This window comes from Melozone crissalis, unplaced genomic scaffold (assembly GCF_028551555.1).
Source record: "Melozone crissalis strain CALT ecotype California unplaced genomic scaffold, PUWL_Pcris_2 ptg000027l_1, whole genome shotgun sequence".
NCBI lineage: Eukaryota > Metazoa > Chordata > Aves > Passeriformes > Passerellidae > Melozone > Melozone crissalis.
Window position 1 is genome coordinate 77,398,626 of NW_026535805.1, and position 15,216 is coordinate 77,413,841.

A 15,216-nucleotide genomic window follows, 5' to 3' on the forward strand; every position below is an offset into this window, starting at 1 on the left:
CTCCTACATTATATTGATCTGATTTGTTAGTTGAAATTTTTAATGACAGGACTTGAGAGGGCTAAAGACAACAAACCAAGACGAAACAGACAAATACTACTTCTCTATAAGCTTGAACACACATCAAAACCAGCACCAGCTGCCATATTTGTACCTACTTTGTAGGGCTGCAGGTATGCAAGGCCTTCAAATGAGGCTTCCAGGTAGCAATGGAAACTGATTTCTCATCAGCAGCATAACTGCGCCATACACACTACGTGCAGGATATACGATAAAAAAAGAAAAAACAAGGCAAGAGGGAATAGGGGATGAAACAAAAAATTGAAAAGCAGATTAGTAACCGATACAAGTTGTATCTTTCTCTTATCATTCATAGCACTGATACATGCCTGAGGGGAGGAAGAATACTTTCATAATATCGCCAGGTGGCTGCCATGTTTGTTCGGCTGGCGTCGGTAGAATAAAACCGCCAGGAAGCCTGGTATGGGGAAACAATAGAAAAGCACAAAGGAACCAAGAACATGAAGTGACAATGCCACCACATTGACCACAGAGCGAGGGGATTTTGCTCAGACCAGAATGTGCTTGGTTAGGCTGATTCAGGAAATACCATCACAAACCTGCCGAAACTTTTGTGAATCCCAGTACACCTCATGCAGTAAGATAAGACTTACTGGCTCTATGAAAGCACCAGAAGATACTCAGCACATAAAGGTGCTCAGAAAAGCATTGCAGTGATTTATTTATGACAAGTCTATAGGGGACACCCACACAAACTTGCAGTCTGACGAAAGAAAATGTCATAATACATTCGGCAAATCATAACGAAAACCAGACAAAAAGAACTTAGAAGTAAAGAGAAGCATTCTCTATGGTTTGAAACACTGAAATTATTAATTTTGTGTTTTTAAACATTTAGCAAAAGTGAGTAACCAAAGCACAGCACTGAAAATGTGTCCATTGTTTAGATTTATAACACATGTAGATAGTAAGATGAGCCTTGGTTCTACAAGCTGGGACATGTTCCCTGATGTCAGCATAACTATATTAATTTGTACTAGCTGAGCATCTGTGCTTCCTGTATATTGTCAACCATTAAATGTCATCTAGGTATTCTTGTATGGAATCTAATACCCTGTGTTTTCCTACTGTGTATTTCCCAGAAACACATCCAGTCTTCATTAACAGATGGAGAACCTGTTACTCACTTTGAAAATTGCTTCATTGGTTGATCATTCTCATTGTCAAAAATTTCTGCATTATTTTTAATTTGAAACTCTTTGGTTTTGGCTTATAGCCAGAGTTACTTGTTATGTTTCTGTCTACTACATTAAATGGTCCAGTAGGTTTCAAGACTTCCTCTCTGAGCTTCTGTGTTCAAATAATTCTCACAATAAATATTTCTTATGAGCTAAAGAAATTGAGAAAAGTATATCCAGACCAAATATTTCACTTTTCTACAGCTATCTAGAGGTAAAGGCTCTATCAAAGTGTCTATCTGTGGCAACAGATGAGTTAGCACAGTGTAACTGGTTAGAAAATAGACGTTGCCCTGATAAGCTAAAGACAATTAAAAAACCACCTGGGCACTGTTACAGGACCCAATGATATGCAGTTCAGACGCATCCTGCATTTATGAACATGAAATTTTCTCCAGTCCTTGACCCATTTTTCCAATGTTTTATTTGCTTTCTCCAATATTTCAGTTTCACTTACAGACTGTAGATGCTGAGTTGATATGTAGCATATTAGTATGAGCATCATCATACACAGTGGTAGGATCAGTCTTCTCATTATGTTACTGGTTCTGTATCTAAGGACTTTAATAAAACCAGGTGTAGTAACATACTGGGAACTTGTATCAAGCTCTTGACCCTTCTTTCCCAGTCTTTCTCCTCTGTATTTCTCATGCTTGATCAAATCCTTTCCTGATTCATTAATGCTGGGATAGAGACATCTTATAATTATCTGGATTCAGTTTCCAGATCAAGTTTTGTATTTTTGTATTAAAAGATTTGGCAGTGATCCTTTCACACTAAAAGTCACTCAGATCATCCTTGGTTTTATTCCTGTGTGCATGTTCTCATATTTCCTATGCTGCCAGCCCTTGTGCCTTCAGAAAATATCCCTACCAGCAATTTTATATTAACTTCTGGATCACTGAAAATGTTGAACCTGTAAATGCTGAACAGCCTTCATCATGGGATCCCACAACAAATGTCTTCCTTTCACAATGATTTTACTTACTGAGAGTCAATCTCCAAAATCAGGCAGCTAGCTACTCTTAATCTATTTACCATGCTGTATTACTAATATTTTGGTTGAACTGTCATAAAATAATAATAAGAGCTATATCCCAAACCTAAATGTATTATGTTTTTCCTCTGGCAACCAAACTTGGAAGAAGTAGATCAGAATATATGTGTTAGAAAATATGCAAGACAGTCATTCTAAACTAGACACAAAAGAAGTGGAATTATTTCTGTCAATTATTCTAAAAAATATTAACTTTAAAATATTTAGAATTTAATAATAATTGAACAGTAATAATTGAAAACATTTATTAACTTTAAGAATGCTTCAAAGACAGTCTATCACTACTTAGTACAGAACTCTAGCATATTCATACTCAGCTTCTTTATTTGGATTTACTATTTCAAAAATAAAACCCAGCATACATGGCACACATAGAATACTTGGCATCCCAGGAAAATAAACTAGGACTCTAGGAGATTATTTCCCCTCTTTTTTCAGTGCATCAAGTAGAGTAAAGTTTGGTGCAAAATGATTCTTTGGAGTATTTTCTCAGTTATAACTAGGACTGAAAGTTAAGGAAAAAGCCAATGCAAAACATTGCATTGGCTTTTTCCTCAACTTTTTGTTGATTTGCACCATCACATCAGAACAATTTCAGAAAATTTCAGACATTTAAAAATTGTTTGTGCCTACATTTCTAGCTTTTGAATTGACTCATAGTGAAAGCAATTCTTTGGGCAGGACACGTTTCATCTTCACCAAGTACATCACTCACTGAAATACTCTAAACCCTGTAGTAGATGAAAAGTAGTTTAATATAGGCAAGAGCACTGTGCTGTCAGTTGGGTTATCAAGGGATCAGTTCTCTTTTTCCAAACAGCTTTCTGACTGCAGGCCTGCATTTGGCATCCTTGCCTCTCTCATTAACATGGATAGAGGAACAAAAACTACACACAGAAATGCTGTTATAGTTTGTGTCTTGTTAGAGTTTGTCTTGATGATCTTAAAGGTCTTTTCCAACCTAAATGAATCTGTGATTCTGTACAGAATTATGGCAACACATAGCAGTCACTGAACACAGTTATTTCATGAAACTAACCAATCTGTTAAATATTATTTCCACAAAACTTTCCAAATGGAAATAAGACTTGTTCTAATATGCACTTTAAATCACCTGTGATTATCTTTTTGGTGATTTCATATTTACCTGAATTAGACTTGCAGCTGGATTCCTTCTTTTCTCAAAGTGTTTCTGACGATGCTGTTCCTGCACTTTCAATGCAAATCCTGAGCCAAGGATGCCCTGCAATATCATTTTATCAATGTGTAGGTAGTCTTTGAACAAACATACATCATCAATTATGAAGACTTTGTGAAGATGTTACACCATATAGTTGCTTCAGATAACACATTTTTGACCAGTGTATGATAGTAGAAGGCACAGAAGCAGTTCCCCTTTTCCTGGTGAAGCAGGATAACATCTGTGGTGCTACCAATGACCACCCATTGCCTGGTTTTGTGCTACACTGTTCCTGCAACTACCAAGGCCATAGAGATAGATATATATTTATAAAATCAAGCACGAATATTCAGAGGAACTTGAGTCAGGAATGAGGAAATGACCAGCTGACAGGTATGCCAGATATACATGGACATCAAAGCTCACATCTGCAGAACTTAGACTTTTGATTTTAGAAAAGTTAGAAAATGCATTTCTTCTTGATCTTTCCCATTAAATAATACCCATTGTTCATTCTAGAGGCTATGAAAAAGCTAATCATGAAACTTCTCTTCTTTTAGCCTTTTACCTTTGAGTAAGATAAATCTGATTCTAACTGAATAGATCCAAAAACTGAGGATGTTTTCCTTCTTGACTTGCAAGGAATGTAATAATTTTGCTGGACATGTCTGCATTATAAGGAAGAATATTTCCACTTGATTCTTAGTCAGGATAAAATACTATAAGAAGTGCAAAAGTTTCCCACATACCTCTTCTTTTACAGACAGATTCAGCACTGAAGTATTTATGAGGAAAACTAGTATCTGTACATAGATATGACATGAGGAACAAAAGTTGTGGCATCTCTAATATGTAAGGGTATTCATCTTTTCATTGTAGTGCTGCTAAGACTAGCTTTCTTGTTAGTGGTGACTAGGTGACAAAAGGAATTAATTACAGTAGATGTCAATAAATGTCAAGGATTCACAAACAGGTAATGGGTTATAATTATAATGCATTATAATATGTCAAAGATACTGAAATACTCATTGTAGCTAGAGTAAGAAATAAATGCAGTGCACCAGATGATTTAATGCTGTTGACAAATTAATATTTTTAATCTTGGTTTATCTATATAGTTGAAAACAAATGAAGTATTATAATATCCATGTTTTATAATGATTTACAGATAAAGCATTTGAGTATTAAAATACCAAAATACATTGCACTGGAAACAGTACAAAAATTACAAATAGCACTTCTCATTTAATGCTTATTCAAAACTAATTAAAAAAAGGAGATTCACTCAAAACCTTGAGAATTTATTTCTGAAGCTACACTATATTTTAGTCATTAGATAATTTCCAATTCCATTGGTCTCTTGAACATTGATAGAAAAAACATAAATAAGCTGCAATGTTTATTTAGTTATTCACAGAAAATCATAGTTGCATCTTTTGCATTCAACAACATTAACCATTAGTTGATTTAAGGCCTTCTACTACTCTCTGTTGGCAGATTGTATGGCTGTACAAAACATGCTATTAGAAATATCTATTTTTTCACTATAATCTAAGTTAGAAAAACATATAATGTGCTTTTATTTTTGTTTTGTTTTGAAAAATTTGAAAGAAAAGCAGTAATATTTGTCACAATTCATAACAAAAGGAAGGATTTTCAACTTTACAAAATAGTATGTAACCTAATTTAGGGTTATTTCCCAGTTTTGTCCATGCCAGAGAAACTTCCCAAAACTAAACCAAGGACAGCAAACCTTTTCTTTAGATTTTGGATCGCACTTCACTAGTGTTGTTGCAGAGCAAAAAGCCTTAAAGAGTTGTTCTTCATGTGGACAGCTTCCTTGAGCTTTTTGTATCATAACAGTGGCAGGACCTACAGGAATTTCTATTATTTTTTATTAATTTTATAGGCATACTCACAGCAGGTAGTGCAAAGAAGGAGATGCCAAGTAGAGCAAATCCTGCAGAAAGCAACCTTCCAAGCCAAGTAAGAGGAGTTTTGTCTCCATAGCCAATGGTTGTTAATGTGATCTAAAAAGAAATGAACAACATGGTTTACCAGAACTCACTGACAGATTAGTTGCAGATTATTTACATTGCATGAAGCAGCATTTCCACTAATTAATGCAAGACATCTGAAACATATAGCCGTTTCTAAAAAAAATGAACATAAATATACTAACTGACTATTTTCTGTGAAAATGTAATACTGTTTATGACTAAATAAAACTGAGATAAATAGGAAATGTGAGAAAAACATCTAAATAAGCAATAAGTTTAAAAATAATGAAAAATTACATTGATCTCAAATTTGAGGCAAATGGTAGGAAATTATATAAGTTAGGAAGAAAAAAAGTGGTTTTTTCTATAGATGTGAAGGTGTTTCACCTGTTTTCTGCCGGAGAATATAACTATATGTATTTGTCTAGCTAAAGAAATATAAATTACATTGAGATAATACTGGAAAAATATAGGAGGGAAGAAGTTGATGCTTGCAGATGATATAAAGTCAAAGGAATTGCAAGAAGCAGCTGCATTTTCTGTAAAACCATCAGTATGATTTGAAGTAAATTATCTTCTGAAACACAAAAAACACTAAAGAAAAGCTGGGAGGGACTTTAAGTAAAGTTTCTGGTCCTTTCCCCTTCCCCCTGGCAGGCTGAGATACACCTACGTCACTCCTCACATGAAGGTGCAAAGGTTCCTATGCTGCAGCAGAGGCAGAGGTGCCTCGGGCTGTTGGACCACGTTAGCTCAGAGCTGCCTGTGGACAGGCCAAAGAGAAAGGGGAGGCAAGCTTTAGTGCAGCTGGGAGGGCTCACTGACCATGGGCAATGTGGCCACTGAGATAATGGTGCATGGTTGGGGCTCACTGAACACATCTTGAAGGCAAAAGATGAGTCTGAGGGCTTTCCCTGAGCCGAGGAATTGCCCTCCAGGCTGCTTGTTGCCCAGGAAGCACACCAATGCCATGTCTGGGGGCTGGACTGGCAGAAGAGCTGTGTCTGTGTGCTTTCACAGAGGTCAGGCCCACGCAGCTGCCCGGTGTGGGCAGCTGGAGAGGGCTGGGCAGAGCCAGGATTCCTGAGGGCCGGCCGGCAGGCTGCGGGGCACGTGCTCCGGCAGCGGCACACGATGCTAAAGGACAAAGATAGACAACAGCAGGCCGAGTGCCAGGGACTCCGGGGCCTGCTATTAGGGAGAACATGTGCATGGAGAATTATTTTACATCGTGTACCAAATGTGGGCAAGTTCAGGCTCAGCAAATATTCTGGCAGCAACAGATTCTTCAGGAAATTGCCTTCTAGAGACATTATTTTGCTTCCAGCTTCCTCAAAGTCCGTTCCTAGGCAAGACGGCCAAAACAATTCTATTTAATGTCAGGGTCACCACGGGACAAAAGAAGGAAAGTCTTTTGGAAGTAATTAGATTTCAACTATTTAGGACTCTGTAGATAGTAAACAGTGCTTTTAATTGCTCCCATTGTTGGGAACAAGCTGCGGGTGTAATTTACCCTGAGAAAGCCACAGGGACTAAGAGAGAGAGATGAATTCTGGCTGCAGCTGAAATTTCAAGTGGTTATCAAGTCTCAAGTTTTGTAACACTAGCCTGGTCACAGACACACCACCTTGCATGGCTATCAGGTCTCACTCTTCCTTGCTCCTCTTCACCTCCCTGCCCCATCTTCTCTTCTGAGCCTTTTCTGGACTCAGGCAAACCAAAGCCACCCAGGAAGGGACAGAAAATTATCCACATTTCTGCGTGGTTTGTTTCTGCTGCTTTGGTCTGTTGTGTCAGCTCACAGATGTGCCTAACAGGCTCCAGAGCCTGCACAAGGCAGCGAGAGACTGAGGTGGAGTAAGAAGGAGGAAGGAACATGAGAATGCAACTCTCTCATCTCAGAGATGAGCTGGTGCAGCCATGGTCTTGGCCTGGCAGAGGGGATTGATCTGTTTGTGGAAGAAGACAATCACAGCTCTTCACATCAGAGGGCAACTGCAGAACAGTTTGAGGCCCAAGAGGAATGAAACACTTGAACAAATGAATCCCTGAATAAAAAGTTCCTCAAAATTTGTTTCCAGGCCAGTTATTGAAAAGCAGTTTGGAGCTCTGGAATGAGTCCGCTTTCTTGGCTTCCATCCAGCTCCCTATCTCTGCCAGTCGCTGGAAAGTACAGAGATATCTCCTGTCTGGGCTGATGAGAGGGAAACAGAACCAAGCGTCATCTGCATATTAATGATATTGCCACTGAACTGTATTCCAAAGAAGTCAGAGATAAACTTGAACCTTTGGGACCTGACATCTGAGAGCAATCCAAAACCAGGAGCAGTCACACAGAGTCTATCTCTGAAATTTCTCCAAAGAAAATAACGAGACCCTATTAAAGCCTTTCCCTCAATTCTTCTAGGTATTAAGGACTTAAAGTATCAGCCTGTGATTAAGAATATCAGTGGCTTCTTGCTTTATTTGAGCTATTTTATCTCAGGATGGTCTTTACAGGGCTGTATAGGTGTCAGCACCATGTTGTACTGTCTTACTCAACACTGAGCAAAGGGGCTTGATCTTCATTTTATATTACTCCCACCACACGACTAAGAAAATGTTTTCTGGAAAACTTCAAAGTTGAGTTTGGGAATAATCCACTGCCACTGTAAGTGCTGCTGGTGAACCATTGGCCAGGCCTTGACTGGCATAATCCTGAGATTAAATTAACTGAGCAGGGTGTGGAAAACTACTGGATGTGAAAACACAACAACATAAGAAATTTCCAGAATCACTGATAATTATGCAAGAAGCAGACAGAAGTTACAGCTAGCATTGTGTGGGTAAGAGAAGTGGCCAAGTGCAAAGGTAACTTATTGTATCCTAAAATGAACTACTTGGGCTTGTCTGAAAAAAAAACAACAACTAGTGCCACCAGAGTTGTACTAGGGCATCTGAACAGGGACCACCCACAAGAGAGGCAGCAGACTGTCCAACAGATCTCTGATGGTACTGTATGCCTTTGTCTAAGCAGCTGAATCCTACTCCTGCATGGCTAAACGGGCTAGCTGAGTCCTGTCTTTTACACCAGATGCAAACCATTCCATTTTGGTTACTTCTATAAACGAGAGGTCTGGACAGACTAGTCAAAGTAGGCAGTGTCATCTGGCCAGGCTCATAACTTACAAAGATGATAGAACATCTGTTATCTCATTGCTGGAGCTAATAAATATGCTAATACAAATGAGGTAATATAATAATGAATGTGATGATATAACTTAGATCACTTCAATTAGATGAGATAGGACTCAGGAGGCCATTCTCTACCCTAATATTTCTTTCTGATGTCATTTTATGTTCTCCTAGCAGTACTCACCTTTTGAATTGTTACCTGACATCACTTAAATGAAAAAAATATAGTTTGCTCATGCTATCATTACACTAAATGGGAAAAATTTCATCAATGTTAACTCACTTGAGCTAGTCATTGTGCCAATGTAATTCATTGTAATATGTTTTGTTCACTTAGGGGACACTGTGGAATGCCAGAGCCATTCTGCATTCAACTGTAACTATTGGGTATTACTAGAAAATAAAGACTTTTTAAGAGAAATTCTGTCAAATGTGTAAGAAGGACAGAAACTTCAGCTGCATTACATTTGCAGCTAAAGCTAATTAATGTACAAACTAAATGTCACTGTAAGTGACATTTAGTTTGTTAACAGTTCTAGTTAACATCAGTATATCTCAGAAAACCATGTATGGTTTGGTTTTGAAGTAGATAGGTTTTTTAACTGACTTTTTGTTCCCATATGGCTTTATTATTTTATTCTGTAAAATGAATTTATCTTCTCTACCAAAGCAAATTCTGAACTTGAGCTCTTCATATAACACACACCATTGTGTACTGCTGTGCTAGGCAGCACTGTGGAGACCCCAACCACAAGAATATTCACAGTAGTAACATTAACATGATGATTCAGTAGCAGGTTGCACAGTACAGCATCAAATTGCAAATACAGTGGAGTATTCATATGTAAATTTGGATGCCATATCCTGCCTTTCATTTCTGTATATAAATATGGACTTCAGAAATTGAACCAGTGAAATAACCATAGCAGTGTATGGTCCTCAAGTAACGTGAATTAATGAATGGGTTAATTGCAGCATGCTAGTGCTGCTACTGTAAGGAGAAGAATAAGTGCCTCTAAAAGATTGAAATTTAGGGTAACTTTTTGTACCTGACTTTGATGCAGCCTTTTCTTTCTCGTCCCTCTGCCATGACAAAATTTAGTCCAGAGTTTGGTACATAATCTGTGGTTTAAGTCAGAACAACTTTTGCAAATAAACAAATCAATGAGACTAAGCCTTGATTTCCCCTAAAATGCCATACAGTCTGTCCTTTTCAAATCTCTGCATGTGGGTTACTCTGGCAGTAAAAACAACCATGACTAAGAAGCACATTATGCATTTCCCACATACTGTTTTACATATTGTGAAAAAAATTACTATTATTAAAATGGCAAAGACATCAGGTAAGGGGGAACAGTGATTTCCAGTAAGTTTGGGCACTTGCTTAAGTGCATTAATAACTTAAATGTATTAATTGGAAACTGTGGAAAGGAAAATATATAGAAAAATACAAGTTATATTGTTTTCAGGTTTTAAAATAAACTTTGTTGTTTTTCCTGCTGAAATCTAGGCAAGATTCCTGATTTTCTCAGTTGCACTACTTATGCAACCTCTGAGTCATGCACTTTCACTTAATAGTGTACAAAATATTTTAAGCACCACTTTATACAATGATTATTTCCTAGCAGGGTTTTTCCTTAAAAAATTGCAGTCAGCAGGTAGTGGAGAAGCAAATTCTAAAATAAAGGCCTTGTTCCTGCTGCTAGAGCTGCTCACGGAGAAGGATCTGGATCTAACACGAGCCTCAGTCAGATGCCAGTGGAGCTCTGAGTTTGCTGGGACTTTCTCATTCCTTGTGCACACATTTCCCCATTCCAGCTGGCAGGTGGGTACAATCCTCTGCCCAGCCCCTCTCCCTGCCTGTGCAGGGCTAAGGCACACAGGGCCTTCCTTGCAGAGAGGTAGAGGCTTTTTCCTGGGGAATCAAATGTCTGAAAAGATGCATTCCCAAGAACATGCACAGCCACAGGAGGGTCTCTTGCAGGAGCACATCCCCACTGCCACCCTAAAGGGGCAAGGGTGTTTTCAGACTGCCAGAGCTGGGGTACCCATCAGTGAGGACATCAGCATCCAATGCCAGATGCTTCACAACCTTATCCATACAGGAAGGTTAGAAAGCCTTAAGGCAAACTCAGAACTCAGCTTTTGAAGAAATGGCAAACAAAATAAACTACAGAGATGCAACTGAATGCAAAACCTTGTGTCATCACTTCAGTCAGGATGAATTCTGTGTGTGTTTGTACTACAGGATAAAATGTATATTTTATCAGTGATCTGCCTTGCTTGCTCTAAAGCAACAAGTTCCAGCAAAATATATTTCTGAATGTTTGTAAATGTACACATAATATTTAGTAGGTCTGGCTTTTCCAAGCTCCCAATTTTGTGCAGTGATAACATAGAAATACAGTCTCTAGGGAAGACATGCAACAAATGACTAGCCCTTAGATGAACAAATTTCAAATACACTAACTACCCCTAAAAATAGTGAGTGACCTTGACCTTAGCTCAAAATGCAGACAAAACTTCTTACAAATATTTTCAATAATTTAAGACATTCTGGAAAGGGCTTTTGTGCAGTGCCTGTGTGCATGCTCTGAGCCTGCATACTACTAAATCTAGATGGAATCCTGTCAGCAAAAGGTCTGAGGTGACAAAGCTTCATTTTGGTATCCCTCTGATATGGAAAGGTGGCAGAGGCTAGCTCTGGTTTCACACTTATTCCAAGGAAACTAATGATTGCTCTATGTTATTGTCAGCATTAATGATCTCCCAGGTATCATTTCACTACCCAGACATTGCCAGAGCACACTCTGTGTGTTCTACGGCATCAGAAGGAAAAGAAAAGCAGTTTAATACTGTCTGACAATAACTGCCTCAGGCTTTGTTGGGGCAGATTTCTTAAACTGCTTAAGTAACTCTCACACAGTGGAGAAGTCTGGATCACTATAGGACATTTTTAAGCAAAAAACCCCTACACATTATGCCATTAAAAAAAAAAGAAATCAAAACTTAAAACTTAGGCCTTTTTTTGTTCATTGAAAGCCTGGTTTCTTTAACAATATTCATATAATCCTCCTTCAGAAAAGCAGTCAGGCATGTACTTAGATCCCACAGATTTCAACAAAGTAAAAACAATTGATTTGATAGTTAACCATGATCTCAAGTATACCTGCAAAACATAACACTGCTGAACCAGAATTGACATACTTATTCTTGGTCTTTGTCCTCAAGGTACAGAGGAAGAAGAAACAACATGTTTTAAAGGGCACTGATGATACTCTCTTGCCAAAGCTGATGTAAGATTTTTCCCCTCTTTTTTCCTGACACTTTTTCCTCTTCCTGCACTGCCATTTAGAGCCCTCTGGTTTGTATCAAGACAGCTCTTTGTGGGGCCATATTACAAACGATATTACTGAAAGGCTAAGGGTTAAAAAGTACAATGCTTTCTTGTCTTGAAGGTTTAGTGGTCTGGTTTGCAGCAGAAACACATAAACAGCTGTTCTGCTGGATGGACTGAAATAATCTGTCCATGTGCAAATGAATAGCTGAAGGAGGAAGTTTCTCAGACCATTTTTTGTCAGTGAAAACAATTCACTGAACAGCACACTAAGTTAAAATCCTCAGTAGGTGAAATTCAAAGCACTTTAGCATAGTGGTTAGAGAGTCCACGTTATTTTTCAGTACTTACCGTGCCCCACCAGAGAGCATCTGCATATGTGGAGAATTCGGTATTTGCATCTTTTTCCACCAAATAAACCAGGAAAGATGAAAAGATGAGTACTAAAAATCCTATGTACCAGGCTGTGATTAATTCCTAGATAAAAAAGAACAGAGATCAATTTCCATTTTATGGATTGACATTTCAAGAAGACATCATGAAAATATCTATATAAATGCTTTTTTGGCATCTGTGCAGTTATGAGTCAAGTGCTTCCCTTGGATACAAATTTTCTCTGAAAGTGGACAAGATCTACTCTTATGGTTTGCTTCAGCAACATCCCCAGCATATTACAAATTACAGCTGCCCATCAAGGAAAAGCATTTTCAAGATCTCTAAAAACTGTTAGCATTAAACATGGCCTGGTGTATTGGTGTTAGTTCATATTACAATTTATGTTACTTCAGAAAATTTGGGATATTCTGCTCAAAACTGATGAGTGCTTATTTCCTTGGTCTCTTGTTGAATCACATCAAGTGAAGCTATCAACCAGACACAATTAGTATCTAGGATTACATACCTTGCTATGTGCATAAACTACAGAACCTAACAATTTCCAAGTGCCTCCTCTTCGGTCCATGCGCACCATGCGAAGGATCTGTAGGAAACGAAGACTTCTCAGTGCTGATGTTGCAAAAATGTTACCTTGAGTTTTTGCAGAAACAACTGCTATTGAAGCGATGAGAACAATGATGTCTGAAAGAAATACATTACAGAAAGCATTAATGTCCAAGTGTCAGTAAAAAGTACACACATCTACATGAGCTGAATGAGAAGGACAAAAGAGATTCCCACTCCTATAGTGGGTGGGAATCCAAAACACAGGGATTCCTGTTTGAGACAGGGATGTGAGATCAGAGCTGGTTTCAAATGCTACCTCCGGAGTCTCCAGGGTGAAAAGTGAGGGTTACAATTTCCAAAGCATACAGATAAAAGGAGCAGTCTTGAAGAAACCTTATGTAGGAGCTTTGAAACCTGATGTAGCAAACTGTACAAATCAGTAGATGGATTAGAACTTTTCCCCTTTATCTATCTTTACATAACAACTTCTCTGTTCAAAGGAAAAAAGAAAACTAAGGTAAAAAAAACTAGGGCAGGCCCAGAGGTGAGAGTCTGGTAGAATTGGGCTTAAAAGCACAGTACTAATTTCCTATGAAAACAGACACTGTGTATTTGAGAATGTAGTTTCTGGACGCAGCTGCCCTGATGTACCATTTCCTGGAAGAGAGGAAATACAGCACTGGGTACTCAGAAGCATTCCTTTAGCTGGAAGCCTGGAAAGTTAGTTGAAGGTCAGCAAGTGTTAGGATTTATTTCTTCAGGTCACAGATTCAAACAGTGAGAGTGACTTTGGTGTGCACGAACTAATCAGCCAGCTGTCCTTAGAGCCAGAACAGCATTTAAGAGGAGAGGAGGAGAAGCAGCAGAGTGATGGCACACAGATGCTGTGAGAAGGCATAATGTCCTTTTACAAGGATTGGGGTAGACATGCTGCTATGCATGGATTAGAAAAGCACAGAACAAGCTCTGTTCTTCCTCACCTCATGATTAATTCCCTGGCAAACTTTAAAAGCTTAAAGAGCCCTTCTAAGAAATACCTGATTTTAATCTTAGGATTTTGTGGTGTTTGTATGTTTCTATGCAAGGATAATCTAAATCCGTGTTTGTTGGTGAATAATTGAAAGCAGGTTCTTGTTGATACAAGTTTTACTTCTTTTGTGTTGGGTAGAAACACACATCTTGTCCCTAGCATAGCTCCTACAAGAATGATCCAGAAAGTGATTAAATACAAAGCCAAGGGTACAGATAATCTGTTTCTGTGGATAGTCCTGATAAATTGTGGAACTTTTGACACAAAGGGATAGAAGGTTTAAAACCAGCTGGATGGTCTTAGGGGAGAAGATTTAATCCTGGGCTAATTAATACCAAAAGCCCACTTCTGGCTCAGGATGTCTTCAAGTAGCAGATGTTGGGGGCTGAGAAACTCTTGTAGAGAAATATCACTGAGTGTTTGCCCTGCTTGTGCAATCCTCCCTGGCTGTTCACTGTTGGCTGGTGTCACTGTTTGACATCCCATGTTGGCCTAGGCTGACCTTCTGCCTGTTTTATGCTCTGACATTTTAAAATGTCTTTGGCTACTACATCGGTGGATCGTAGGTGGCTACTACATAATTTGGTACCAAAAATGCTGGATTTGATTCTGAATCCAGCAAGTTCAGAGATTAAGAAGAGCCAGAAGTGGACATGGCATCTTTGCACAGTACAAATCTCAAGCTCAAAACAACCAGATGCAGGAGGTCTGTGTGAGAATTGAGAAATAGGAAAACTGACTAGGAAAGGTTAAGGACATCACAAATTCTAAAGGCGATCAGAAAAATAGATGGACTTGGATTGACTTGGATTTGAGCTCCATATGAAGATATTTAAATTTAGGTGTCTACATGTGAAGCAGGTGTCTAAACTCCCCAAGCAGCACAAGGTAACCACGTCAGCTGAGAGAGGGGCAGCTAATCCTCAGGAAGGCTTCTGCTGGCTGCTCAGCTGCCTCACACTTCAGGCTTGGCACAAGGAAGGCTTAATTCAGCTGCCCAAATTTATTTGTCCAGTGCCATTTGAGATGCCTTAAGGTATCTGAGATATCCCCTAGATCTGGCAGCTATGTTCTTGGACCTGGAAAAGCTATACTCTTCAGGAGAAGTGCCTGGGGAGCAGGGAATATCGTGTAACAGGGGACAGGCACCACTGTGTACCCTCCTGAACTGAACCCTAGATCCTGATTGACTATACTGCCAGCATAGACACGTAGCACACATGTACCCACCTAAAGC

At 38.8% G+C, this 15,216-nt stretch overlaps 1 protein-coding gene across 1 annotated transcript in view; it reads right to left on the reverse strand.

The window, feature by feature from the left end:
* KCNQ5 (potassium voltage-gated channel subfamily Q member 5) overlaps positions 1-15,216 on the reverse strand; it is a 275,438-nt gene that overhangs the window by 33,901 nt on the left and 226,321 nt on the right. The window contains exons 4-8 of the mRNA XM_054280029.1: positions 12,909-13,084; positions 12,359-12,484; positions 5,416-5,526; positions 3,464-3,559; positions 159-253 (exon numbers count right to left, since the gene is read on the reverse strand). Of these exons, the coding sequence (XP_054136004.1) occupies positions 159-253; positions 3,464-3,559; positions 5,416-5,526; positions 12,359-12,484; positions 12,909-13,084 (604 nt within the window). The remainder of the gene's footprint in view (positions 1-158; positions 254-3,463; positions 3,560-5,415; positions 5,527-12,358; positions 12,485-12,908; positions 13,085-15,216) is intronic.